This window comes from Pundamilia nyererei, unplaced genomic scaffold (assembly GCF_000239375.1).
Source record: "Pundamilia nyererei isolate P.nyererei 1_Seehausen unplaced genomic scaffold, PunNye1.0 scaffold00064, whole genome shotgun sequence".
Classification (NCBI taxonomy): Eukaryota; Metazoa; Chordata; class Actinopteri; order Cichliformes; family Cichlidae; genus Pundamilia; species Pundamilia nyererei.
In genome coordinates this window covers 1,816,727-1,844,439 of record NW_005187465.1, presented here as the reverse complement: position 1 = coordinate 1,844,439, position 27,713 = coordinate 1,816,727, and the positions used below count along the sequence as shown (strand labels likewise).

At 41.8% G+C, this 27,713-nt stretch overlaps 2 protein-coding genes across 3 annotated transcripts; one reads left to right on the top strand and one right to left on the bottom strand.

Annotated features, from left to right (window-relative positions):
• On the bottom strand, positions 1 to 26,105 carry c2cd2l (c2cd2 like). 2 transcript variants are annotated; one of them, XM_005735508.2, is made up of 16 exons: positions 26,045 to 26,105; positions 18,771 to 19,109; positions 18,077 to 18,515; positions 7,694 to 7,789; positions 7,478 to 7,597; positions 7,056 to 7,166; positions 6,350 to 6,457; positions 6,128 to 6,227; positions 5,907 to 6,039; positions 5,158 to 5,222; positions 4,788 to 4,909; positions 4,082 to 4,253; positions 3,872 to 3,970; positions 3,388 to 3,521; positions 2,737 to 2,950; positions 1 to 1,834 (listed from the first exon to the last, which is right to left on the bottom strand). In XM_005735508.2, the coding sequence occupies exons 3-16, from the start codon at positions 18,428 to 18,430 to the stop codon at positions 1,590 to 1,592; spliced, it is 2,073 nt and encodes a 690-aa protein (XP_005735565.1). In that variant the 5' UTR covers positions 18,431 to 18,515; positions 18,771 to 19,109; positions 26,045 to 26,105; the 3' UTR covers positions 1 to 1,589. The 2 variants fall into 2 exon arrangements, with proteins under 2 accessions (XP_005735565.1, XP_005735567.1); XM_005735510.1 differs by having other exon boundaries at positions 3,388 to 3,482.
• dpagt1 (dolichyl-phosphate (UDP-N-acetylglucosamine) N-acetylglucosaminephosphotransferase 1 (GlcNAc-1-P transferase)) lies at positions 22,901 to 27,388 on the top strand. Its single transcript, XM_005735511.2, has 9 exons — positions 22,901 to 23,408; positions 23,520 to 23,640; positions 23,725 to 23,938; positions 24,027 to 24,173; positions 24,264 to 24,348; positions 24,465 to 24,653; positions 24,754 to 24,841; positions 26,157 to 26,312; positions 26,404 to 27,388. The coding sequence occupies exons 1-9, from the start codon at positions 23,254 to 23,256 to the stop codon at positions 26,467 to 26,469; spliced, it is 1,221 nt and encodes a 406-aa protein (XP_005735568.1). The 5' UTR covers positions 22,901 to 23,253; the 3' UTR covers positions 26,470 to 27,388.
• Positions 27,389 to 27,713: the final 325 nt, after the last annotated feature.

Here is a 27,713-nt window from a genome sequence, read left to right as displayed (position 1 = left end):
TTAAAAAATAATTTATTTGCAATAAATTAAATATTTAAAATATAACAGAAGTCATCAATTTTGCAGCCACTTTTTGTTTCACAATACAGCCACAAATCTTTATTCATAACGTTTGCTTTTTGTGCCTTTAGACGGTGAAGAGGCTTTGTTCTCTTCTTCAGCATTTCGAAATCCTTTTATTAAAAAAAATTATAATTTCAAAAAACAACCATTTATTAAGTTTGGTTTTTCTGAATTCTCATAGTTAATGCAGTCAGTTAAAAGATTATTTTCATGTTTTCAGACAAGACTCAATTGGCCCTAAATCCTATGTACAACTTCACATACTGGATCTATTTGCCTTCAAAGTATGCAAATGCTTTCTTAAAACCTGTGGCTGCTAGTAGATTTCATTAAAACCCTGAGTACCGTATTTCAACTCTAACCCACACCGAGTCCTCTTGCTTTGCCTGAGCGCAGCATTAGTGAACACTGAGACACACCAATCTCCTTTTTTAAATATAAACTGCAGAAATATTTTAGCGTGACGTACATATATCTAAAAAATATTACATTATCATAACAATCCCAAATGTTCACACAGGAAATGCTTTGCTATATTAGTTCATTATTAGGAACTAATCAGATGGCAGCATTCTCTGCAAACGATTTCACCCGCAACCCTTTTGAGGCATTTAACACAACATGTCCTGCACAGTAATGACAGCTGTTACAACAATGAATTCTGTAGAAGCACGAGAAGAGGCGAGCACGCCTGATCGCGTTGCTGTTTTCCCCCGACAGAAGACTGCGAGACTTTCAAAAGTCAAAAAATCACCTTCTGGCTTGATAAATAAGGTGGCTGGTTAGATTTTCAAAAGCAAAGTGAAGATATGATACTCCAGAGAAAGCACCTTTGTCAAAGTAAAAGTACAATATGATCTTTTCAGGTTTTTATATAAGATACAACATTTAACATTATTCTAAAACCAATGTCGAAGCAATCATGGATGGACATTATAGCTAGATCAAGACATTTTTTTTAAACTTACTTAAACTATGTGTTGAAAATTACATTTGTATGGAAAACACACCTTAATGTCTCTATATTATAGTGTAATGCAGCTATGATGATTAGTTGTAGGGGGTTCAAATAAATAGCACTTGTTTAATGAGTCCAACATATTAATAAATTACACTTTAACAACCAGCACATTTTTACATCTGCTGTTAAAAAAAATAAAAAGTCAAAAGTGCAACCAAGAGCATAGTGGCATTTTACATCATCAAAATGTTTTGGAGCGTTTTCACCACCAGTGCCAGTCCAACAATCCCAGAAGCGTGGAACATTTCTTTGTAGCTATTCCCGTCTCCTCCACCGAGCAGCAGATTTCTCCTCAAATTTAACAACAATTCAGAGTCAGCGATGTGATTAAATGAGACTTCTGTCCTGAAAGTGCAATAATTTCTATCCAGAGGGATCCTCCTTTAAAGCTGTGCAGTTGACAACCCACCTGGGGCGCTCAGCCTGTCAAAGACCGTGCTGACGTGTAGTGATAACAGAGAACGCTCTCAGGATGACTCGTGTCCATGTCTGCTGGCCTCGAGAATTAGTTATCCAGTGCGCTTGCTCCTCCGTTGGCGGCCTTGCCTTTTGATTTGCCAGAAGAGCGGAAGGAGAAACGTTTGATGAGGCGCCGGGAGAAGCTGCCAGACTTTTTACGGCTGATGTTTGGTGCGGCGGTGAAGTTATTGCCCAAGTTGGAGATGTCTTCGTGGGACTGGCTGAGGCAGGACTCTTTCTCTCGATGTCTTCTGCGGAAAAGCAGCTTCGTCCCGCTCTGCAAAAAGCCCACTGCAGGAAACACATCGTGGAGTTACTTCTAGTTTCACAAATGATTTCAATTATTTCACAACATACATGACAAACAATCCATGCATTTTTGCGACAGGCTGCTGATAACAAAGTGCCTGAAGACATCATCTAAAACTGGCTCTCTAAGTTCTCTGTCATGTGTAGACACAGCACTGACAAGAGTTTGGAGCCTTTTTTTGCTTGAGCAATTCATAGGTAACGTAGCTTACCAAACTAAAAGAAAAAAACATTCCTCTGAAAACAGTCAAGAACTGGACTGAAAATGAGTGAAGAAGCAGAAAACGTCCAAAGAAAACTTTGAAAGACCATCAGAAAGGTCGCATAACTATTGTTAAAAAGCACTTTGAAAATAAAGTCTGGCTCCTTGGAAGCAAAATATAAAGAAATGAGGGGTGGCTTAGTTTACTTATTACTGCTTCTCCCACTCCTCTGCCTCACCATTCAAATTTAATTCTATTGCATGAAAAAAATACATTAAATTACAAACAAACACATGTTAGTTTGGCTTTGTAGATGCTGAAGTATGGCCTCTAGGGGGCAGCAGAGGAACTGACTGTGGTAAATCTGTGAATTGAACCTGAAGTCCTGATGTTACCTAAGACTATGAAATATTTGTTTGCATATAAAATACACTGTGCCGTTATTAATATAAAAAAAACAGTTAGACATGAAAATTAAATCTAAAAGCACATCGTCTTTGAGACTGAAAAAAATGTAAACCTGCTCATGAAATTCTGCTCTAATGACAAAACAAGAAACATATTTGAATACTTTACAGAATATTTCAATAGCTGAATAATGTTTTTACAGTTACGCTTTTCTGCGAGACGTTACTGAGAACTGGACCTCTGATTCTTTACAGCACAGTCGGCCTGCGTTACCTTTATGGTCCTTGAGACTGCGGGTTTCCAAGGCACCAGTGGAGCCAGTATCTGATTCCACATCGTCCACAGAAGGACGCTCTGATACGTCAGAGGGCGTGGTTTCATCTGGGTCATGGTGACGCCCTGACCCGTAATGGTTGCCGTGCATGGCTGCGTCCATGGCTGCAGCGTAGCCACTTGATAATGCACAGTTATCTTCAGAGAGTGGAACCTGAAGCAGAGAAATATATGTCACTACTGAAATTACACGCCATTACCCCGTATATGACGATTAAATTCAAATATACACGATTATCAGCACACTTTCTTTTAGTGAGGTTGTCGAGCGCTCCTGACACGTTTTCAAAGATTCTCGGGCAAAAATCAGGTCAGAAGATTCTCATTCTTCTGTAAAGTGGTCCAGTGGGGGGGCTGTGGACTAAATTTAGATCACACTCATTCTGCCCGGCTCCTCGTTGTATTTTACAGTAGATTCCCAGTAGCAGTCGCAGCAGTTATTAAGGCTTACAGCTAATTTAATATAAAGACTGAAGGTTGGACTATTTCCTATCAATCATTATACAGGTAACTGATAACCACAAAATAGCCGAAGTTTTCAAATCAAACTCAAAGCATGTGTCTAGAAAGACGGCGTTTTCACTCTCTGACCTTTGACACGCCCGAGATGATTAGCGTGCTCCTTTTCGTCGGTGTCTTCCGTGCTGCTCTGGACGCAGACTCTGTCAGCTGCCGTATGGCGGTTTCTGCAACAGGATCCAGGCCATTAGAGAGGCGGCTGCTCTCTGAGCAACAAAAAACACAAATATGTAAATCAGCACTATACTAGCAGACCACCATGTACTATTTTTATTAAAATATATTGCTGAATTAACTGCTGTTGCACTACATATAAGTTTGTGCTTATCTTTTATCTGTTTTGTGTCAGCGATTAGCTTCCCGGTGCACCAAAAACAGCACGTAACTCCAGCCCGTGTGCGAGTTATGTGATGCTTTTGAAAAGGATTACCTGCACGGAGCGCACGATGCGTACTCAGAGTGCATTCCTCTCGACTCGTGTTACTCTGCTGCGTGTTGCTTATCCTACTTTGCATCTGTTATGTAAAACAAATCTGGTTTTCAGGGTAGAACTCACTGCTCGCGTTGGGGCTGCTGCTGCTTCTGCTATCAGGCAGGACGGTGGGTTTCTTCTCATTCACCTCCACTTTAGACGGAGAACGCAACGGGGAGTCACCTGAAAGGGAACGCTGCTATTTCATTTCTTATTATTGACACTACTAAAAAAAACCTCATCAGGCACCTGCCCTGCCTGGTTTGGTGACATGCTTTGCTTTGTCAAACGCACCTGGACTGCGATCGAGTTTAAGTCGGGACTGGACCGTCGTGACGGTGGTGACGATGGTTCCGTCTGGCATGATGGTTCGGTCCACGTCAACTTTCTTGGTGGGGGTGAGAGAGGAGCGAAGTAGCAGAGCTTTGTGGGCACTGCTAGGCTCCTCTGTTTCTTGGTACAACAGCTGGAAGAGGAAAAAAAAACAAAAAGTGTACAAGCTGGAGGATTCTTCCTGTTAAAAGGGAGTTCTTCCTTCCCACTGTCACATAGTGCTTGCTCAAAAACGACTGCCTGATTGTTGGTCTTACATAAAGCACCTTAATCCGACTGTTGTTGTGCTTTGGCTCTATATATAAATTGGAAATTAAGTTATTAAGAAATGACAGAATTTGCCAAATGAAATGTTACTCCACAGAGACAAAGCACGTTTATTCTCATTTTCTCTCTCTTTAAAGACAATGTGAATTAGAAGAAAGCCAAAAAAAGAGCAACAAGTTGGCTGCTGGAAAGTCTACAAGAGATCTGACACAGCGATTATAAGAATGACAATGGATTTTGTATCAGCTGTTACACAACACTGCCTCTTTTGTTGGGAATCTTTGATAAAGTCCAGATCTAGATAATAAACCGTAACGCAACCTTCGTTCTGCGTCAAAGCACAAGTAAGAATTTCAAACACTCCCTACACTCTAGAAATCTAACTCGTCTGGTCACTCACCTCAGCGGTGATGACAGCGTTTGGCGTTGAGTCTTGGCCGGACCTCATGGACAATACGTGCTGCCCAGTGGGAACTTTACCCTGGATGTCCAAAGCAATGGAGGCGTGACCCGGCAGGAATTCTAATCATATTTAAACACAAAAAGAATATAAACAAATTGTACAAAAAGCAAAAAGGTCTTTCCTTTTACTGTAGTTCTGAGGCCAAAAAAACGAGCCTCTCCAGACATCACAAAATGCTAACAAAGACAGTGAGTCTGCCAATACTGCATTTTCAGCACTGATGACTCTGCTTAAGCTGTAATATGTTCCTGCTGATCAGCTTTCTGAGCAGCAGCCAGTAGTAAATTGCTATTGAACTATGCCTTACGTTCCCGTTTGCCACTCCGCTCCAGAAGTCTCACTCTCAGCTCTTTGGTTTCTGGGCCCAGCTCCCTTCAAACACAGGAAACAAATGAGTTAGCATTACAGTGAAACTCCATTATCCAAGTATTATTATTTCAATTAAATACGTTTCTTTCAACAGCCATTACTTCTCTGGAACATTAATATTAATACAAATATTTTAACTACTTGATTGTGACTGTGACATTATGGGCTCAAGAAATTCTGATGTTGCTAAATCTGAATTGGAGCTTAAAAATAAAAGATCCCCAAAACTGTTGCAACTTTAGAGAGTTTAGAAGAAAGTATTGTGGTCTTGTAGGACTCACAGCTAGAAGCTTTAATGTTGACCTGTTATGCTTTACCTTGTTTTCTGTGCTATACATGCTGTCACAGAGGTGGAGGCTCATGTTAAACCTGACCAAAAGTTTCATAATGAGGTCTAGTCTTCAGACCAGGCTTAACACCTGGTTTAGACATTTCTTTCTACTCTTGGATTTGTGAGAAAGAGCTTTGGCTGTGAGCACAGCAGCTCGACCATCTGCTGTTCAGACCTTCTGGTTGTAAGGGGCAGCCAATCAGAAGAGACGAGGATTATTTTAAACTGTGAATCATGCAAAGCTGCTCTAGCAAAGCGCAGGAATAAAATGAGGGCTGCAAATGAGGCCAATAGGTGACCTGCAAATGCATCACAATCATTACACCCTGAATCTGCTTTCTAACACGGCAGCTTACAGAGTAATATCTTCACTCCATTCCAGTGCAGCATTGGCACTGCTGGGCACAGGCAGGAAGCGGGTTGTTCTCTCTGTAGACGGTTGGTCCAGGCTCACGACACAGCACAGCTCCCCTGATTTAGACCACTGACCTGCAAAACACACAATGACGCAGTGAGACTTCGGTAATCAGCAGGAAGCTGTGCGGAAATGATCTGACGCTGGGGGAAAATATCTGACCTTTACTTAAGGTCGCCCTGAGCTGCCGGAGGAGTAGTCGTCTCACCAAGACACTCTGGGATACAGAGTTCAATCCCACTGAGAGACTGTCCATGGGGGCCTGGGAGTGTGCAGAAATGGGGGGTGGAAAGCTTAACAGTGAAACAGCACATCATCTATTTTATTATATAATCTATACATCTTTTAGTTAATTTGTCTCATTAAAGGCAGTAAATTTCTCACCAAAGGACTGGACGTCCTGAGATTGAGGACCATGGCTGGCTGAGTGCTGAACAGAGTATCTTCTATCAGACCCTTAATTGTGTCTATGTCTGCTTCACCTTCAGTGCACTGTGAAGAAAAAAGCACACTTATTACTCAGTGATGGTTAACCAACACCCGCTGAACCGAACTAACTACAGCCACAAATTGAGGGTTTATTTATTTCATCTCAATTCTTACAGGATCCCAGAGGAAAAAAATTACTGCAGCTTTAATCTGAGAGCATTTTCACCTCTGGGGGGCTGAACCAGCCTTGATACTTCACCCACGCTGGGCTTGCTACGTCGTATAAAGCAGGCTTTTTATATTCCCGTATGGTGGATGTCATTAGTCAACACAATGTCTTGTGCTAAGTATTTGTTTCCTTTTTATTTTATTAACGTTGTTACTTCCTCAGACAAATGGCATTTAATGGCATGCCCATTTATATAACAATATTAAAGGACGGCACTTCCTTCGTGACTAATCATGGGTTTAATGGGATGGAAAGTCACTTGCATGCAAAACAGCGCATGCTGATTTACGAAGAAGACAAATTAGCTACGGGAACTTTTTTTAATGTGCGTTTCCTTTTTTAATAACACACGCATGCTTTTAATTTGAAAAATGTGACGGTCACTGAGAGCAGTGACATCAAATTAGTGCCATTAGCGGTAAGCGTTCCCACCCGTCTCTGCAGCTTGCATGGAGACACGGTCAGAGAAAACGACGGCTGCTTGGAAAGACTCCAGGATATCAGCAGCCCCTCATCCTCCACCTCCTCCAAGCACGCCACAACCTGATGGAGGTAGACGGAGCAGGGGGGGGCAGGGACGGTAAGAAAATAGTAACAGGCAGTTATAACAATAGATATTCTCTGTGCAGCAAATTGTCATTAATAAATAATTGTCTTACATTAAAATGCATCAGGTAACAGAAAAACATTTCACATTTAATGACCACTGCAATGAGGGCACAGATGACATGCGACTGTCTGTGTAAATTTTCACATTTGAATAACAATGCAAATCACGCTCTGATATTTGTTTTTTTAGAGGTCTGGTCTCCCGTGTACAAATTGCTAAAATCCAGGTGCAGTGCTTCAGGTACCTTTGCCACCACAGGTGCTATAGTGATCTGATAGGTGTCCATGGAAATGGCAACTGGCGACTGCTGGGTGACCGTCACGGGTAACGTGACCCTGTCTACTGAACAATTACAGTGCAAAATCTGCAAAAGAAAAAGAGAGGAGGACAAATACTCATGCATACATACACTCAAAATGCACTGCTCCTGATGTCACAGGTATAAGCAAAGATTACTAACCATTCGGTTTGCTGACTGGTCAGTGCAGCTCACGCTTTCTATTGCAGAGGCAGCACTTATCTGGAGGCTGCTGTCAAAAGTGATCTGAATGGAGCTCTGGCAGAGACAGAGGAAGAGAAAAATGTCCCAAACATTACACACGAGAAAGAGAAAAGAGACTTGGAGATGACAAAAGATGTAACAGTGCAGGGATACAGCCTTTAATGCAGCTGACTAGCATTATATGATCATATCATAAAGTAAACTGCTAATTAATCCTGGTATTTAATGCATTTAAACAGTATCTGCTCACATAGCTCTTCCTAGATACACTCACATAAGACAGTGACTGTGTCGTTCACATGTTGCTCATCCAATGCAGTCTTTAAAAAGTAAGAACTACTGTTTGTTCCTGTTTGTACACTTCCCTGTTAAAGCAACCGCACTGTCTTTGCAGAAGCCCAAATGTTCCTTATAGCTGCAGTAACCACGACGATTACTATGCGATCGTTTTCTTGTGTTTAAATTCCAAAGTGCAAGTGAAAAGACTGATAGTAGAATTCACATGTATCTATAGTCACTCTTGTAAGTGCTATACGGCTATAAAAAGGCAGTGCTGAACAAATGCATGCAAATGCATTATTGAATTTACAGTTCATGGCCGACCACAATTGTGATTTAAGCCCAGGCAGCTGCATGGATTAGTGGGCTGAGATGAAAAATGTCCGAAAATACTGACAAAAAAACCAACACATGTAGTGGTAATTGTGTTAATAATACATTTATATAATCCTTTTTTGTAATCCTTCAGAAGTTGGGAGATTTAATGCTCCTGGCTGCTGAGAAAACCCCATGTCTCAGACCTCGTAGCAGCATCTATTTATCAAGTCGGTGCTTACTCGAGCTTACAGCCGGGCACGTTTTCCTGTGTGGAGGACAGCCTTAACAAGAGGAAGAAGTAACTCGGTTTTAAGAAAAGATTCAGCAGAATCACACGGGCACGGCGGTGACCTACTATCACTATGTGTGCGTGTGTGCCAGAAGATCTGTTTTACTGGACAGCTTTAACTGAGAAGCGCGAGAAAACAAAATCCCCTATTGTCACAGCATATGTTCCACTAGGTCCAAGTCCAATCTGTATCAAACACAACAGCGGAGGCGGGGCAGAGGTGGGAGGATGATATAACAAAGTTTGTGGTGTGCGTGCGAGTGTGTGTCTGTGTGTGTGTGTGTGTAACTTATTGCAGCCAGAAGGGCAGGAAGCCAAGTGCAATGCCGCAAGCTTACGTAGGTTCCCCTGGACTAACACTGCAGTCACATGACCGCAGCGTACAACCGGCTGTGTTTACTTCAGTTGGCTGGAGCCTCTAAAACTGCTCAGTCACCCAACTGTTCATTTGGATTAAAGTGCAGAGCAAATATGATATATCAGATTGAGAAATACAGCTTAAACCCTGTCTGTGTCGCTGCAGGCGGGCACATTAGCATCTTTGCCGTGGAACTAAACGGAGTCATCTAGCAGAAATTATTACAAGGAAGGCACAGCAAAGTCCATTTTTGTAGACTGCTTTTACAACATTTTGCTTGTATTAGATGGCTTCTGGTGTAATTATAGAGTAAATATAAGAAGACAGGCAACAAAGCCGCCTGGAGTGAAATGAGGACATCACACTTTGATCGCCACCAGAAAACAAAAAAGACACCCTTGAATCCAGAGTCAGATTTCTGGCGAGTCAAACTGCACTTAGAGCACAGATTTGTGTTTGTGTGCATCAAACTTGCTAATCCGTGTTGAAAAGAAACTGACAAATTTCATTTTTTTTCTTTTCCAAATGACTCCAGTAAACATGGCAGCAAAATATTGCCAGCATGTGTCAATCACTCATCATTCATAGGGAAAAGAAGGCTGGCTCGCTCCAGCTTTGTTCATGATTTCGGTTAAAAATCATTTTCTACTCTTATCTTTTTTCCAGCACTATCCTTTTTTGGGTTTGTTGTAAGATGCACCTGAAAAATTATTATGGGAAAATATTCAGCCATTATCGTTTACTGTATTTTTAGCAAGTTAATAGAATATCTAATTAGCAGTAGGTTTATGGTTTCTCTTCCTTCCAGGGACTTTACACCCATTGGCTTTATAAGGAGCCATCTGCTGCACTGTGGTGTTTTGTATCCTCCTTGGCAGAGGCTACAGACCTCATTTTGTCATGGAGAGAGCAGTGCTAGTAGCATGGCCGCTGATTTGTCCTTGTGATCCACCGCTGCTCAACAGAGTGTATGTGAGGGGTATTTCTGGGTAGAGACAGTTCCTGAGGACATCCATAGTGTCACTTCAGGTTTGTCAGCGTCCCCCCCTTTGGGTCTAACTGGCTGAACGCCTCTGAAAAGCATGTGGGTCAACCAGAAATACACTCCCCCATGGCTTCTGATGACCCTCATTTTCCTTCCCTATATTTTATGTTATCTGAGCTTCCTGCTATAACTAGGTGCACGATTGGAAAATTACAATGTTCATGCACAGGAAAAAGCATACATGAAAATTATTATTGATGTAATTACTCAAAATGGCAAAATAACAGACAGGGTCTGTGTGAGGGCAATGTCAACAAACTGAATGCGTACATGCTGCCATACTAAAAACAGCCAGAGGGCTACACCTTGGACAGCTCTCCGTCCAGCCCGATGATGGACCATAATGGACACGGAGAGACAGACAACCGTTAGCTCTACAAATGGAACTATATCTACTGTCTCTACTTCTTCTATCAATAATGCAGCTAAAATTAGCATTTTTGTATAGACAGTATAAAAGATGGATGGAGCCACTGTGACTTTACCCACTGCTTGCTATGAAGCCTCGATCTGAGTAGTTTCTTCTATTTCCACCTTAGTGATGTGAAATTGGATGTGACAGGTTATGGGTGTATCTGACTGAGAAACAAAGGAAACTGTAAGCCCATTAGCTAATTAGCTGAAGCTGATCCTAGATAATTGTTCTTTCTAAATGTTAGAATTGAACTGAATTTACAAAATGGACTTCATGTTCTATTTAACATACCTGAAACGAGCCACTAAGCTGAGGTTTTTACTGACATAATAGAGCAAGCAGGCACACCTAGAAGTCTTAGCAACCAGAGGAGTCGCTCCCTGTTGGCCATTAAAAAGACCATCGTTTTTTTATATTGTCTACTATTTTTTTCTACAGCTTTATTGCTTCATTATCCCACAAGCTATAAATCTGGAAGTGGGAGTACAAAGAGAGGGAGTTCTTGAAGTTTCTCCTAAAACCAAATGGCTAGCATGTGAGATTAACATGCTAGCCACTAGGATTTAACACCCAGTCACTACTTTTTTTTACTCTTTTAGGAAAGCCATAGTCCAACACCCACCATGTGAAAGCTTGGGTTACTATTAACCCCTTAGCAGTCCAATTAGTCCCCTAAACCATCCAATGTACCGTGGGCGGTACGTCCGACTGCTAACAGGTTAATACTATTATTAATACTAAAAGAATGATAGTACAATTCACGTATTTCTATAGTTACTCTCCTAAGTGCTATATGGCTAAAAAAAGGCAGCGCTGAACAAATGCATTATTGAATTTACAGTTCATGGCGGACCACAATTGTGATTTAAGCTCAGGCAGCTCCGTGGATTAGTGCACCGGTCCCCAACCCTCGAGCCATATAAAAATTATAAACAGAGTCCGTCACAAAGGGCAGCCCTGGTGAAGTGTCCGTTAATACTGGCAAAAAAAAAAACCCCAACACCCACGATGTGAAAGCTTTCACAGGTTTCACAGTAGTCCTGTAAAAGAATTAAGGAATTAAGAAAGGAACCAGCAGCCAGGTGCTGCTGATCAAACGTACTTTGCTAATCAAATACACTTTGCTGGACATACCAGCATTTTCACCCCAAGGTCAGAGCATGCAATGCTCAGACCGTACAAACCCAAGAACTACACCTCAGACTCTACAGGCATCAGGTAGCATGTTAAATGTTAAAAGTTCATGACAGTACAGCTAGAAAAAGACTGAACCAGTGTGTTTGGAACTTGTTTGGAAGGGTTACCAGGAGAATGTCTCTCCTATTTAAAAAGAACATGGCAGCTTAGGTTTGCAAAGCCGCATTTGAACAAACCACAAGATTTCGTGAACTTTGGATGAGACGTTTGCTCAAAATGCATCGCCACATTTGGAAAACGCCTAATGCAGCATATCAGCACAAACTCCTCATACCAACTGCCGAGCACGGTGATGGAGGGGTAATGATATGGGAAAAAAGAAAATTACCAAGTCGAAGTCCAGCCTTCAAATCGATTCAATCTAAAGAAAGCTGCGCATAAACAAATGCCTGGAAACCTTGATGGACTGAAGCAGTTGTACAAAGTCGGCCAAAATTCCTCAAGAGTGATGTGAGAGAGTGATAATGATTAAAAAAAACGAGTGCTGCAAGTTATTCCTGCTATAGACTCTTTTAGAAACTACTGAATCAGGGAGTGTTCTTAGCTTTTTACATGACTGCACCGAGTCCCATTAAACATTTTTTTCCTAAAGTATACCTAAGAATTGTAAAAAGTTACAGTGAATCTGGAAAGACAGTAGTGCCTTAAGTATCCAGTAATCCATCTTCACTTCAGAATTTGTTCAGGTACTATTAAATTTACATGTTGGATATTAGCTGAGCCTATTTAAATGCTGAGTCATAGCCTCAGAAAGAAGTTGGCGTAATAGTAGATTTTGGCTGTTCAAATAAAACTGGCTGGTGAAGATGGAGCTCATCATTAGCTCTGACTAAAGGATGAAAAGGTTGGTTTCCTGCACTATGGTATCAAATCAGCGCTGAGTGTTTAATGTCCCCTGTTGTTAAGAAGGAACCTACTTGAGAATAATCACAGGGCATTAATCATCTACCAGCAGCTCTCAGAGGGAGAAGAAGTGAACTGTGTCCTCAAGCTATTCACCAGACTCTTTATAATTGCAGATTGTGAATATACAGGGAGCTTCCTTCCCTGCAGATGTACGCTCGTTTTGTCCTCCCCTACCACTCAGTAATGATGGCTTGACAGCATGTGTCAGCTGCACACACAGGCTGCTGATGCCTTATGATCTGCACGTCTGGGGCGGCCGACCAGTCCAGTCCTTCAAGACTCCTCTACAAACTAATCCAGCCAGAGACATCTGAGTAGCTCCATATCAAGTCATTTCTTCTGAGGCAAGATTATATCCAGAGGCTCACGCTGTAAATACTTCAACAGACAGGACATTTTTTGCTGGGTAAACAACTGAGAACTGAGTCTGCATAATGGGAATACGCCCCAAAGCTACAGGACGAGACCAAAAACACAGACATGCTGCTGCCGATGTTTAAATTAAACCATGCTACGCAATTCATGTCAGATCAGAGGTAGTTATAGTCGGTGTTAGAAGTAAGCATTCGAGATTATTGTGCAGAATGTAAAAATCACTAGAATCTGACATCAGAGATGACGTACTTCTGTTAACATCGCAGCAATGAGCTGTAATGAAGCCTTGGGGCCCTCGCTGGACTACAAGGACAGACGAAGCGTGAGAAGGGGGTGGGGTGGAGCTGGTGGTAACAAGTATTAGTTACTGAGACAAGAGGTAGACTGTGTATCTTCGAAACCGTGAAGAAGAATGAAGCACGGCTGGTGCTCCACCTGTTTACCCTGGGTTTGCAATCGTCTTCTCTAATCTATATCAGATACTGTGTAGGACACAGAAAATCAAACCTCATGGCTTTAAGTATCTGCAAAAGAAAAATGCCTAGCTTCTTTCTTTCCTCACACAACAGTCTATTTGGGTAGTATAAGCATTCTGAGCTGTGCCGTTCTGCAGCACAAATGTACTTTCAAGTCATATTACATTTAAATAAGTCCTCATTAGCTGCCTCAATATCCTGCAATCTCACTACAAAGGGATGAGGCATTTGTTGCAGTTTATGTAACAAGCCCAAACCCCGGTGTCAGTACTCAGCCCTCTGAATCTTTTTGTGTGTGTGTGTCTCATCATGCTGTTTCAAATGCTGGACATCAGGGTCAGGGTTGGGTCTGCCCTCTGGAATGTTTTGCTACAAGGACAGAGCACTGTGACAACACTGAAAATGAGCGAAACAGCAAAAGGATTCCTGGCCTTACATCACTCTCCGCTGTAGTCAACAATATATCGACAAGCATGCCAGAGTCAGCCGTCCGGGATGAGGGATGTTCAAAACTGCACAGTCGCATCGCTGACACGTAGGAAGATATCAGGGAAAAAAAAGACCCTAAGACACTTTTTTTGTTTCAGTGATCTCTTTTCAATGTGGCATCAAACCAAAAACCTGCATCTAAAATATCAACTTTCGCAATCGAGAGCAGCAAAGTCTTAAAAACTTTATGTGGTAAGGTCACAATAGCAGGCTAGATCACACTGCCTGTCATTTCAACTATTTTACTTCATAATTTGAGTATAAAACCAGTTTTTCCTGTATTAAGCTGAGGCACATTCTCAAACTTGTTGTTTCCTGACTTCAAGTGAGGTAAACAACAGAGCCACCAGCTCATAGCTGTGTGTGTGAGTGGCAAACAGGGGTTTAGTCCTGGCTAGGTAATGTAAAAAAAATTCATACACTGTATGAAAAAAATTAATGTAACCACCAGGTCTGAAAATAAAGCTGCGGAAATGACTTAAGCTTTGATTCTTTGACTCTCAAAAAGACGTTCAGCTGTATAGAAGCTATAAGACAGTGACCTTATTCCTCACTCATTTAACTTTGTGAGGTTGTTTGTTAACTTCGAGTCTTCAAAGTCTATAATCAGGCTCCAAAGAAACAACAGGATGACATACAAATGCCAGTTTATGTATGATGGTCCACCTCTTTTATACACTTCGTGATAAAATACAACAGGAAGGAAGTTTTATGATAAATGAAAGAAATATTGTTAATCTGGTCATTTTTAACAGATGAAATGGGACCATCAGTGCTAACTGGGGCTTATCTCCACAGGAATTTTCGGGGACTGTTAGTACATATATATTAAAATAATTATTGGGAAAGAATAAATCATAAAAATACAACTTGCAGACTGGCAGGAGGTTTGATGAACCCTTTCTGTTGCTCTAACTTGACCTTGCATGCTCAGTCAGCTTGCCTTTATTTGGATAAATTTCAGCATAGTAATTATTTAAAGACCTCTGTCACCATCAATCTTAAGTGCCGGAAAAGTACTTAGGTTAATGCTATAAAGGATTTGCGTACTAATCCCCACGATGACACTGAAGCACCACTTCCCCGGTGCTGTGTTCCTCCGGGGAAGCTCATGTTTTGCCCGATGTAGAAACACAATCATGCACGTCCGAGGAGAATATGAGTCTTTGGGACCGTAATATATGTTCACGTGTCTGTTTTCAGAGCGGCCACAGAAACCTGCCTGGCAGGTGGCAGAGCCTCGCTGTATGCGAGAAGCAAAGAATGCGAGGCGACAAGTTTCTTGCCACTTAATGCTTGCCGTATCGCCGCGGCTCCTTGCAGCAGGTTTTTCCAGTCTGGTTTTTACGTGGGAGGTGAACATAATACAGCTAAGACGCACTTAACTGGCTAATAGAACACGATGCTACTTAATAATGAACAATTGAATAGTGTCACATCCAATGCACCTGTTGTTGATGGTAAAAAGGACGCTATGGAGACCGAAGCATGTGCCCTTTAAGCTTCAAGACAAAGACTGCTTCTTAGATTACATCCTGTGGGTTTATCTTTGAAACAAGGCACACTGGTGATTTGGTACTTAAGAGTAATGTTCAAAGGTTCATTAAGAAACTAACATTGATTTGCATATGGCCCAGACACATTTAGAACAACAGCTTGCTGTGTTTGCAGACAGTATGACTAGCAGATATTTTATTGTGATGAATGAACTCGGGAAGCTCTGGTTCACACACTCGGCTCACAAACTAAACACCCCATGGACAAACACACACAGCCAGCTCGTCTCTGTGTCCTCCAACACTGACTTGCTTGCCCAGTTTTATAAAATCACCTCCCAGTGAACTTCAGACACTTTATTCACCCTTTTTCTGCACCTTTCTAGTCTAGCTCAAAGTCCCTTCACTGTGGTCTGAAAGCATTTCATAAGTTGGAACAGGGGTCACAGACCGCACACACACAGTTCATGTGACTATGAATGAGCTATGAGCAATTACAGCCAGGTGACGGTGCTTTTTATCTTTGAATTATTGTAAAATCATAAAACTTTTTATGAAGGTAAATGCAGCACGCTCAGCACCTGGAAACTGCCACTAAAGGCTCACCCAAGGTTCACTTCAGCGTTTGAGTGTCTTAGTAAATGAGAGTGTCAAAGGTCAAAGCAGATCAGCCAGCCGAGGTCATAGTGAGATAACTCGGCTGACAGCAACATAGTGAAGAAAAACGATCCACTACAGCACAGGGACCTCTGACTATCAGCACAAAACGGGGTTATATGAAAGCAGGTATCGAAAGCTCAACAGACTTACTCCTGCATACAAAACATGTACAAAGTGCAGAGAAGGTACACTTTTCTGCCACTTTATTAGATACACCTTTTGCCTTTAGAGCTGCCCAAATTCTGTGTAGCATGGATTCCACAAGTGGCTGGAAACATTCCTCAGAGATTTTGGTCCATGTTGACATGATAGCAGTTGATGCAGATTTATCCGCTGCTCATCCATGATGTGACTCTCCCACCGCATCTCAAAAGCGCTCTGTTGGGTTGGGATCTGGTGACTGTGGAGGTCATTCGAGTACAGTGAGTTCATTGTCGTGTTCAAGAGATCCGATTGAGATGTTCTGAGCTTTGTGACATAGTGCATTATCCTGGAAGCAACCATCATCAAAAATACTTAAATGATGTTCAGTTGGTACTAAGGGGCTCAAAGTGTGCTAAGACAATATCCCATTCATTCATTGGAGGATGGATTTTCATGTTGCGACCCTACCATCCAAATTTTGTAGCTGAAATTGAGACTCATCAGACCAGAGCCTATATAATCTGTAGCCTCAGATTCCTGTTCTTAGCTGACAGGAGTGGTCTTCTGCTGCTGTAGCCCAGAGATGCTCTTCTGCACACCTTGGTTGTTACAAGTTGCTATTTGCATTATTGCTATTCCTCTATCAGCTTGAAGCAGTCTGACCATTTTCCTCTGACCTCAGGCATCAAAAAGGCATTTTTACCTTCAGCAACCACTCAGATTGCTCAGGTTGAACTTCAACAGGCTGTCTTCACCATATCTGCATGCCGAAATGCTGCCATTTAATTGGCTAACAAGATAATAAGATATAGCTGAGCAGGTGTACCTAATAAAGTGGCTGTGATTGTACCTCCAATTCAAAGAAACGCAAGGCAAGCAGTCTTCAAAGCTCTGTGCTCTCATTTAGATGTTTAGATTCTTATCTGTCACATAATGCCATTAATGACCTGAAACAGATGGTGAGGCCCTGATCCCAACTCATGGGGTCAGTCTGGGGTCACAAGAAAAGGTGCCTGAAATACTCGGTTATGAAAACAGGTCATCTTTTAAAGAAAACCAAATACTTGCATTGTAATAATTTTAATGGTATTATTTCTGAATAAATGCTCTCCTATGGAAGATGTTTACTCTGGACATCTGCAGATGAGCTCTCAAACAACAAAGGTTAGGTGACCCTCACGAATCAGAAAACAAGTGCTGTTTGTTGCAGATGTGCAATGCATGTGATTGATCTTGTCTGACCCCTTTAAACTCCCCTCCAACTCATCTCTCGATAAACACGCACGGTTTTAAAAGTGGGGGGTGTAGAGGAGCCACCTCCGTCTGACTTTGATTCACACAGATGAAAGAACGACTTAAAGGGAGAAAGACCTTTAGGGACACTGGACACAAAGTGGCAGGCTGTCTCCAGTGCTGAACCCACTGAATCAAACATTGATGCGTTACGCTGCGTTCTAACTGATGGCCAAGGTTACGAGCTGAAGGGAGGGTGACACAGCCATTCTTTTCATTCTGCCTCTTTCCCGATTTGATCAAACACACATCTACTTCTTCCCATGAGGGTATAAGACTATTTTTATGAGGTGTGGGTGTTACTGTGGCTGTGCTGACTGCTCTTGCGTCTCCACTCTTTTGTGCATTAAATCAGAGCTGTTACGCAAGGCTCTGCCCCCCATCCTCTTACCGATTAGACACTCCAACTCCCACACCTCCACCTCCTCTGCCTACACACACACTTCCAGCTGCACATGAGCACACCGACTGTATCAGCTCCTGCTTAACTATTTATGCCTCCACTTAATGGAGTAACCTCTTGTGCACACACACTGGCATCATGTTTAATCAGCTCTCTTGTTAAATATGATGTATTAAAAGCTTAAAGATTTCAACTCACCCCATGCCTGCAAGCTTGCTCGTTCAGAGCCTTGACCCAGGTCCTCTGAAACAGCTCCCTGAAGGACTTGAAGGAGAACAGAGAGGTCAACAAGCCTTTAACCCCGGCCTCAGATGTGGGTCGTCCATCCCGGCCGGAGCGGAGCTTCAGCAGGAAGCCCCACAAAGCTCCGGCCAAGCTCTTATTTGGGTGCTGCCTCCAGGCTGGGTCTCGGCTGTGTCGCTTTGCTGCCTTCCTGGCTCTCCACAACCGCAACACAGTCAGCGAGTACTGGAACAACCATCCCAGCACGATGACCAAAGAGGCGAGGAAGAGACCCACCAGGCACAGCCAGCTCAACTCCTGGAGCTCCATCACCGCCTCCAGCAGCCTCTCATATCATCAGCTCCAGATGGAAATAACAGGACTGTGAGTGGTGAGCAGATCAGCTGCTTTCAGCCTGCGAGTGGCAGCAAACAGACGGTCGCGTTGATTACCGGTAATGGAGAATTTACACCGTGGTTATAACGACAAGAACCAATTTTCTTTCTTTCTTTTTTTTGGTTCAAATTAAAATTTTTTTTTAATTTAATTTAAGGTTTGGGTTTTTTTTTTAAAAAAAAAACCTACTGCGTTTGCGCCATGCATGTATATAAAACATGTATATGATATCTAATAATAATATACAGAAAAGTCACATAACGTAGCTTCATACCAAGCTGAAGTTTAAGCGGTCCGAGCTGCAGGCTGCAGGTAATCGAAAACAAATGAAGCCGTGTTCATGGCGATATGGAGCGCTTCCAACAACAACTGTGTCTGTCCCATCTTCGAGCGCTTAGCGATGCTTCAGTGTGTTTGTTGTCATCTGTCGATCCCAACACAAGCCTCCAGCTCTCCGCCTGTGCGATACGGGCTCCGGCGCATTTAAAATCTCCGCTGGTCTCAGCTCCTTCCTCCGCAACCCCTCCACGGCGACGATTTAACAAACAACAGCATCGGCAGACAGGTGGCGCTGCAGGGGACGGACTCATCAAAAAACGGAAGCTGGTCGGACCTTTCAAAATAAAAGGAGGACACAAAACGGCGTTTGTGTGTGGAGGGTTGTTGTTTTTTTAAATAAATGTTTAATGTTTCAAGCACGAATACAAATATGACAATTACTGTCAAAAGACGCAATCAATTGCCAGAGAGAACAGTGATTACTATAACAATGTAAACATGCAAAATAAAAGACTGCTACACAGATGCAAGCACACCAACAGTATGTGATATTAAATTAAATATCACACTGGGAAGAGAGAGAAAAAAACAAGGGGAGATACATTTTATCTCAGATATCCAAATCAGTGGGAAGGGAATCTTTGGTTTCATCCTTTTCTCAACATTAAGCAAGAATTTCTGTTTGCGCAAAATGAGCACATGTTCTCATTAATACTGAATCATACTCTAAGTAATTCTTTATAAGGATAGATGTCATTCATTATCTAAAAATATGTTGTCAATTGAATGTAGAACTGTGCCATACTTATTTACTTGGCATCGATCTGCTACCAAGTAAACACAGGGCCAGTCTCGCTGATACCAATACTAATACTTTTAACCTATAAAGGCAGATTAGGGAGAGTAGTGTGTCATGACTTATGGGGTGAATCAGCATTAATTTGCAAATTCTGAACCCATTGTAATTTGCACTAAATCACAATTAGTTAATACAACAAAACACACCTTTCAAATTCTTATATAGTGTTTGTTTTTGGAGACCAGGAATATAAATGTGCCTGTCGCTTTAAAAGACAGATTTTGTTCTTTAAATGTGCTATAGGCAATAAATAAAATAGATGTGACAGTCAACACAAAAAATGCTCAGGCATTTTTCATAGTGCATGTTTGCTTTTTGTGACTTTCATCAGCTAAATACAAAATCAGGTTCTGTGTTTCTAAATAATCTGTTACCAAGTCATTGAAGGGCAAAATGTCTTTGTGTTTACTGTATGCTGTTCTCACATGGCGAAGACTCATATGCACCATATGTCAGTCTACGTCCCTACCCTTACCTATGGCCTCTGGTGAACCTTGTCCATTCCAGTGGCCTTGCCACAGGAAGTTGTTTAACTGCCTCAGTTGCCTTGCCCCGTTGATGGACGAGTCGTCCCGCTCGTACCCGGACTCTGCTTCCACTGAAGAAGTGTCAGTGGGATTAAGGAGCTCCTCAAGTATTTCTTCCACCACCAAATAATAGAGTCGCCTGACAGTTTGCTAGAATCTCTTCGAGGCAGTCTGAAAGTCTTTTTCCATGACCTCTCTAAACTCCCCCCAAACCCGGGTTTTTGCTTCAGCTACTGCCCAATTCGCATTCTGCCTGGCCTGTCGGTACTTATCAGCTGCCTCTGAAGTCCCACAGGTTAACTGGCTTGGTTAGCCTGTGGGACTTCAGAGGCCTGATGGTTCCCTTCACCTCCAGTGTCCACCATCTGGTTCAGGGGTTACCACCACAACAAGCACCAACCACCTTGCGGCCAGAGCTCAGTGCACAACTTTCACCAATGGAGGTGCTGAACATGATCCATTCAGACTCAATGTCCCCAGTCTCCCTCGGAACGTTGTCAAAGCTCTCCTGGGACCTCTGCCGGGTGTTGGCAGCGCACCCACACTATATGTTTTGGCGCCCCAGGTCTGTCCAGCATCTTCCCCCGCCACCTGATCCAACTCATAACCAGGTGGTGATCAGTTACCAACTCACACCTCCCTTCATCTGAGTGTCCAGAACATATGACTGCAGATCTGATGATACAATTACAAAATTCATCATTGACCTGCGGTTTAGGGTGTCCTGGTGCCATGTGCACTTATGGACATGGTGTTTGTTAAGTCCAGTAACAGAACAGGGCTTCAGATCTGGCAGGCTGTTACATCCAATTATGCCCCGCCAGGTCTCACTGTCATTGCCCACATGAGCATTGTCTCCCACTAAGAGGATGGTGTGCCCAGTGGAGCATTCTCAAGCGCCTCACCCATGTACTCCAAGAAAGCTGGGTACTCTAAACTGTCATTCGGCACAAAAGCGCAGATGACAGTCAGGACCTGTTCCCTGATCTGAAGGTGCAGTGAACAAACACTCTCATCCACCAGGGTAAAGCTCCAATATACAGGCAGCAAGCCAAGTGGATACTAGTAATGACTATGTGTTGTTTCTATATATACTTCACTACTAAAAACATTTTGTATTGTGTCGAATCTCATCTGAATCTCACAGTTCATCAGAACAGTTTTTAGCTCATTTGTCATTCAGAGCTACAGATCTCTCACTTCCCTTAATGCTACTTTATCTCAATGGCTTTGGTGCAGTTCTCATATCAGGAAAGTCATTCTCACACCTCACCTTTTTACTGTAATCAGATCACTTAAAACATTTTTCAAATTGTAAAACTAATTAACCCTTCAGAACTGCTTTAAGTCTTCATGATGCAGGTTTAACAAGGTGCTGGAAACATTTCTCTGAGATTTTGCTTCATATTGAAATAATAGCACCACACAGTTGCTGCAGGTTTGTCATTCGCTCATCCAGATTTCCCTTGAAATGTCCTTTACTGGACTGAAATCCAGACTGTGAAGACCAGCCCATCTGGTACCAACAACCAGTTTCAGTCACCTTTCTTCCACTATTCTAATGCTCAGTTTGAACTTCAATAGGCTGTCTTCGTGATGTCTACATCGGGGACTCTTCACCATCTTCAAGCAACTTAAAGAAGTCCAGACACTTTTATTTTCAAGCTCCTTAGACTACAATGACCTGGATGGCTGAGAACCTTCACAGACATCTACATGTTTAAATGCTTTGAGCTGCTGACATGTGATTGGATAATTAGATGTTTGGATTAACAAGCACTTGAACATGCATACATAAAAAGTGGCTGCTGAAGGTGTGTAGCATGACTTTACTGGAGTATACAGCAGTTGGTTCTATGTTCTCAGATTTTCTTTGTCTCTTTTCTGATAGGAAAGAGACAGTACCAATTCGCTTTTCTCAATTTCAGCCATTTAAAGTTTCAAATAAATTGGTACATATTTTTTCGCACATACGTCATATTTATGATAAAATTCTGCCACCTGTTGACAAAACAAATGCTTTCTCTCTTTTGTATAATGTATATTTTTCTTCTGTTGCTGTTTAGTAATATTTTTGTAGGCTATAGGTTATGTTGCATATATTTATTTCTTCTCTATTCATTTTGATATTATAATAGTAAAACCTTCCCAAGTGAGGGACTTATCTCATCATATCATATTTGATGATATCATATCATATCATATCATATCATATTTTTAATCAATACTGAAAATTGATTTCATATATATATATATATATATATATATATGATGAGATAAGTCCCTCACTTGGGAAGGTTTTACTATTATAATATCAAAATGAATAGAGAAGAAATAAATATATGCAACATAACCTATAGCCTACAAAAATATTACTAAACAGCAACAGAAGAAAAATATACATTATACAAAAGAGAGAAAGCATTTGTTTTGTCAACAGGTGGCAGAATTTTATCATAAAAATGACGTATGTGCGAAAAAATATGTACCGAAGAAGAAGATTTCACTTCCGCGTCAATACAGATGTCGGAAGTCAAAGTTAGTATTTTCTGTATACTTTATACAATAAGAGTATACAGAAATCTCTCAAAAACTTATCAAAATTTCAGATATTCTGTAAATAATGCAAACATTGAAACTTACACACAATAGGTATTTTATTCTATTGAAAGCTCATTTTAGCGTTAAAAACGGGTTCGAGAGAGAGACGTTATGGGCCAATAACGTTTTATTTTGAAAACCGCAATCGGAAGTCCCATCTCGTTGTATGTTGTGTGACTTAACGGTTGAACTAATGTCAGACGTGGAGTTTAGACAGCCAGGCAATGCAGAGCTAATAAAATTTACAAGTCGTAATGACAGATGGTATGGATTACCACTGTGACTCGAGGATTTATAGACTTGTGGATTTTTTTTGACCGTGGAATTACAGAGACGCCTTTTGTTCTGAAATGATGGCTTGATATGTTTCTCGTACCTCGGTGATCACAGTCAGAGCCAATCCGTCGCCCGCCCGCAGGGAAGCGGCGTCACAATAGCTACAAACGTGATTTCGATCTGGCAGAAACCAATTCGCCAAAAAGCCCGAAATAATGTCACCCATACCCGTCCTTCCGCTGGTCATCAACTGCTTCATGTCTGTGCTCGGCTGCTTGGCCACACTGAAACTCATTCCGGCTTTCAAAGATCATTTCATATCAGCCAGATTATACGGAGTGGATCTAAACAAAACATCCAAAAAGGAAGTGTGAGTCGTCTCCCTGTCTGTCCTTTTAGCTACACGGCTTTCAGCTTAAATGACATATTCAGTAAAATATGATAATAAATTGTTTTCCTTTTCACTTCCCTTTCTTTACAGTCCAGAGTCTCAAGGAGTCATCAGTGGGACTGTCTTCCTCATCATCCTTTTCTGTTTCATCCCAGTGCCTTTCCTCAGCTGCTTTGTTGGAGATCAGTGCATGGGCTTCCCACATGATGAGGTGAGTACACTGTTGTGCAATGACCCCGTGTTTCTTTCCAGTCTGAACCTCACGTCTGACCTTTGTGTGCGTTGTTTTTGCCAGTTTGTACAGCTCATCGGTGCACTTCTGGCCATCTGTTGCATGATCTTCCTTGGTTTTGCCGATGATGTGCTCAACCTCCGGTGGAGACACAAGCTCTTGCTTCCCACCATGGCTTCCTTGCCACTGCTCATGGTCTATTTTACCAACTTTGGCAACACTGTCATAGTGGTGCCCAAGCCCTTCAGAGCACTGCTCGGACTGCACTTGGATTTGGGTGAGTTGTGTGGTTGTCCGCTGTTCTTTGTCTGGATTCACTGCTTTGAAGTCTTCCTTTAAATGGTGTTTCGTCATTTCTTCTGCAGGCATCCTGTACTATGTCTACATGGGAATGCTTGCTGTATTCTGCACAAATGCCATCAACATCCTAGCAGGCATCAACGGGATCGAATCAGGCCAAGCTCTGTTTATCTCGGGCTCCATCATCATATTTAACCTTCTGGAGCTCAGCGGTATGCGTTTTCGTTTCCCGTCACACGTGTGCAGAAGCTGGACATATTTTGTGTAACATGTGGTTCTTTGCGCTTTCTTCTTATTATTAGGAGATTACCGCGATGACCACGTTTTCTCCCTCTACTTCATGATACCGTTCTTCTTCACCACATTAGCGCTTATGTACCACAACTGGTAAGATAAGTCTACCGAACTCGGGAAAGTTAACATATATTTTCTGCAATCAAAAACAAAGAGCTATATGTGCAAGTCCCCCTCTAGCATGGTGATTGTAATCTGTTTTGTCACAGGTACCCTTCATCTGTGTTTGTGGGAGATACTTTCTGCTACTTTGCTGGGATGACCTTTGCTGTAGTCGGCATCCTGGGACACTTCAGCAAAACAATGCTGCTGTTTTTCATTCCTCAAGTGGTTAACTTTGTCTACTCCGTACCACAGCTGTTTCACATAATCCCCTGTCCCAGGCACCGGCTCCCGAGGTGACTGCCTGATTATGAACATCATTTATATACGATTATACCCTGTTGATATGTGTATTGCTCAACTTTTTCTTTCTTCCAATGCTCCTTCTAACTAAAGGTTGAACCCAGAAAATGGCAAGCTGGGGATGAGCTACTCTAAATTCAAAACAAAGGACCTCTCTAAGTTAGGCCACCTCATTTTGACGGTAAAGCTTTTCTTTTGCGTATTCTCTGTTTGAGTATTCCCATGCTTTAATAGAAATTCTCCTAAACTAAGCTGTAAATCATGTCAGCTGCTGGTCTTGTCCCATCACAACTCAAAGAGGAAAGCACCAAATCCAGACTTTTGATAAGATGAAATGAGGAAATCTTTATGAATATAATTATCTAATTGCTTTGGGCAATGAAGCTGATTGTTTCTGCTCCAATTGCCTCGCGCTGTCAGCGTCCGTTATTAAAACCCAGACGCATTATTTGGTTGTGACGCAGAACACGTTTTCTCATACACTGTATGACAGAGTCCCGTAAAATACTCACTGCACTGACTGCTTCCATAAAAGAAATAACAGGGTAAATAGCAGCCAGGTGCTGCTGATCAAATGCGCTTGATTAATTGTTCATCATCAAGTGTGAGCGCCTCTATAAAAGCAGATGTGTTGGCAGTTTGCTGGTGTGAAGCATTCAGATGCTTGTTAACAAAACGCCAATGAGAGAAAGATATAAGCATTAATGGCAGAGAAGCAATTGTTGCTGCCCATCAGTCTGAGATGGGCTATAAAGTCATTTCCAAACAACTGAAGTCCATCATTCTACAGTTAGTCTTCTCACGAGTTCCAACAGATTCAATCCGTGATCACATAATACAGTTTTCAGAGAAAAACAGCAATATGGCCAAATATGGCTGTGCATGATATCCCTCCAAGTGTCACGCACGGTAACGGTGAAGTCATTCAGTCAGCCATGAATGCCTCTGTATACCAAAGTGTACTAGAGCCAAATGTTAGGCCACATTTAGCTGTCTGTTCTGTTGCATGACCCAAATGATCCCAAGAACAGCAGCAAATCTAACCTAGAAAAAAAAAGATAAAGCAACAAGCAATAAGAGTGGGCCAGAATTCTTCTACATTAATGTGACTGACTGATAAAGCCATACAGAAAACAATTAAAAGTAGTTCTACGATGTAATGAATCACAGGGAGTATCTAGTTTTTCACAGCACTGCATACAGGTTGTACTGCACATCGCAGCACACCTAGATTTGGCTCATAATAATTATGCCCATGGGACAGGTTACATGCAACATAAAAAAATGACAACGAACCATATGTATCAACCTGAAAATCAGATTAATTAATTCAATACATTAATTTGCTTAATTAAAAAAATTGGAGAAGTTGATAATAACTCACAAGTTTGGATATCATGTATGAACGCGCACACACACACAGCTGAGGCAGACCACTAGCATGCGTCGGGCTGTGTTTACTGGCTGATAACAATAAAACCTTTAATCCTCAACAGGTGGCAGAGTTATTAAAGCTGCTCGAGGTGCGCAGAGGCCATGAGGGGGATGGTGATTTTATTGAGTGCAACAACATGACCTTAATAAACCTGGTGCTGAAAGTACTCGGACCCGTCCACGAGAGAACTCTCACAGTCATCATGCTCGTCATACAGGTATAACAGAGCACCTGCAGTATCCACATATGCCTGAATATTGTCAGCCATAAAATGTTTGACTCGCCTCTCATTTCTGCGTCTCACTCAGGTGATGGGCAGCGCAGTGGCTTTTGGGATCCGTTATCATCTCGTCCGTCTCTTCTATGACGTCTAGATTACCGGGACTGAGGACGGAGTGCTGACTGAGGAAAATATGATACTGCTGTGGAACTATTTTACAGGCTCACTGTTCATTTGCCTTTTAATAGTTTCCACTACCTCACTGACATTTTTCATATTCAGACTCTTTCTGCAGTAAAGACCCAGAGCAAGGGTTAAAGCTTTATTTAACTTCACCACAACCTTTTCATATTAATGTACAAGCAGAACGGCTAATGATTTGATGCCAACAGTAGCGCTCTCCTGGGATTCAGTCATTACAGTCAGGGAAATGTAACTGGGTCTTAATCACCCCACGTATTCACCCTGAAAGTATATTTTTATACTTGGTTTTTAAAAAGAAAGTCTGTCAAGTTTTGATCTTCGGTGTAGCAGACATCGCTGACTTGCAAACGTAGAAATCCTCTAAAAACTGGTCAAATATTCACATGTTCACATACTGCTTTAATCTGCTGTTGAGAGAAAATGTGCCTACTTACACTTTAATGCAGTTATGGTAGGAATATTAAACTCATTTAGTGCTTCTTGGTTGTTTCTTTTCCCTCTCAACAAAAGTCACAACAACAAAATGATTGTTGTGAAGAACAGCAGTGAAATATCAAAGGAGTGTAGTCATCAATAAAGTGTGAGGAGATGATTAAATAGAGGTCATGAAGTCACATGACCACGTCCTGATTGTGGAAAAAGCACATCCCGATTAAAGATAACTGATCGTCTTTGCTTTTCTTTCATCAAATATATAGCCGTGTTGTTTAGGACTGAGCATCATCCCAACGGTTTCAGAAAGAGCATCAACGTGAAGTCAACTGGCACTGGACTTTTTTATTTAGGAATGTAATTACAAGTGCAAAACTGTTTACTGAGATTGAAGGCACAGATTATCAAATAAAAACGGGAAAAATGATGATGTAAGATTGTGTTGTATTAATACTTGGGAGAAAGTGTGCTAAATTATAGTGCTTAAAGTGCTTCCGTTATAGTTCAGAAATGGGACAAAGTCACAGTTTGTGTGGTTTTACCTCTCTCATGCTGGATTGTAACACAAGCAATCAATATACAATTGAAGTGCAGACATTTTACCAAAAATTTAGCATTACCTGTTTATCCATTGTATACAAATAGCTGAAAGGGAGGACATGCAGAGGGTTGGTGAGACAGAAGAGAGTGTTAGGGTTAGATTGAGGCAGGTGATCCGCTGTGGCGACGCCTAACGGGAACAGGTTGTGGGTTGTTTGACAT

Coding starts and splice junctions, on each gene's coding strand:
- dpagt1 (XM_005735511.2), top strand. CDS start 23,254: ATGTCACCCATACCCGTCCTTCCGCTGGTCATCAACTGCTTCATGTCT. Junction 23,939..24,026: donor CGGACTGCACTTGGATTTGG/GTGAGTTGTGTG, acceptor TTTCTTCTGCAG/GCATCCTGTACTATGTCTAC. Junction 24,654..24,753: donor CCCAGGCACCGGCTCCCGAG/GTGACTGCCTGA, acceptor TTCTAACTAAAG/GTTGAACCCAGAAAATGGCA.
- c2cd2l (XM_005735508.2), bottom strand. CDS start 18,430: ATGGAGCTCCAGGAGTTGAGCTGGCTGTGCCTGGTGGGTCTCTTCCTC. Junction 7,790..18,076: donor AGCAAGCTTGCAGGCATGGG/GTGAGTTGAAAT, acceptor TGTCTCTGCCAG/AGCTCCATTCAGATCACTTT. Junction 3,522..3,871: donor CAGCAGCCCCAACGCGAGCA/GTGAGTTCTACC, acceptor TTTGTTGCTCAG/AGAGCAGCCGCCTCTCTAAT.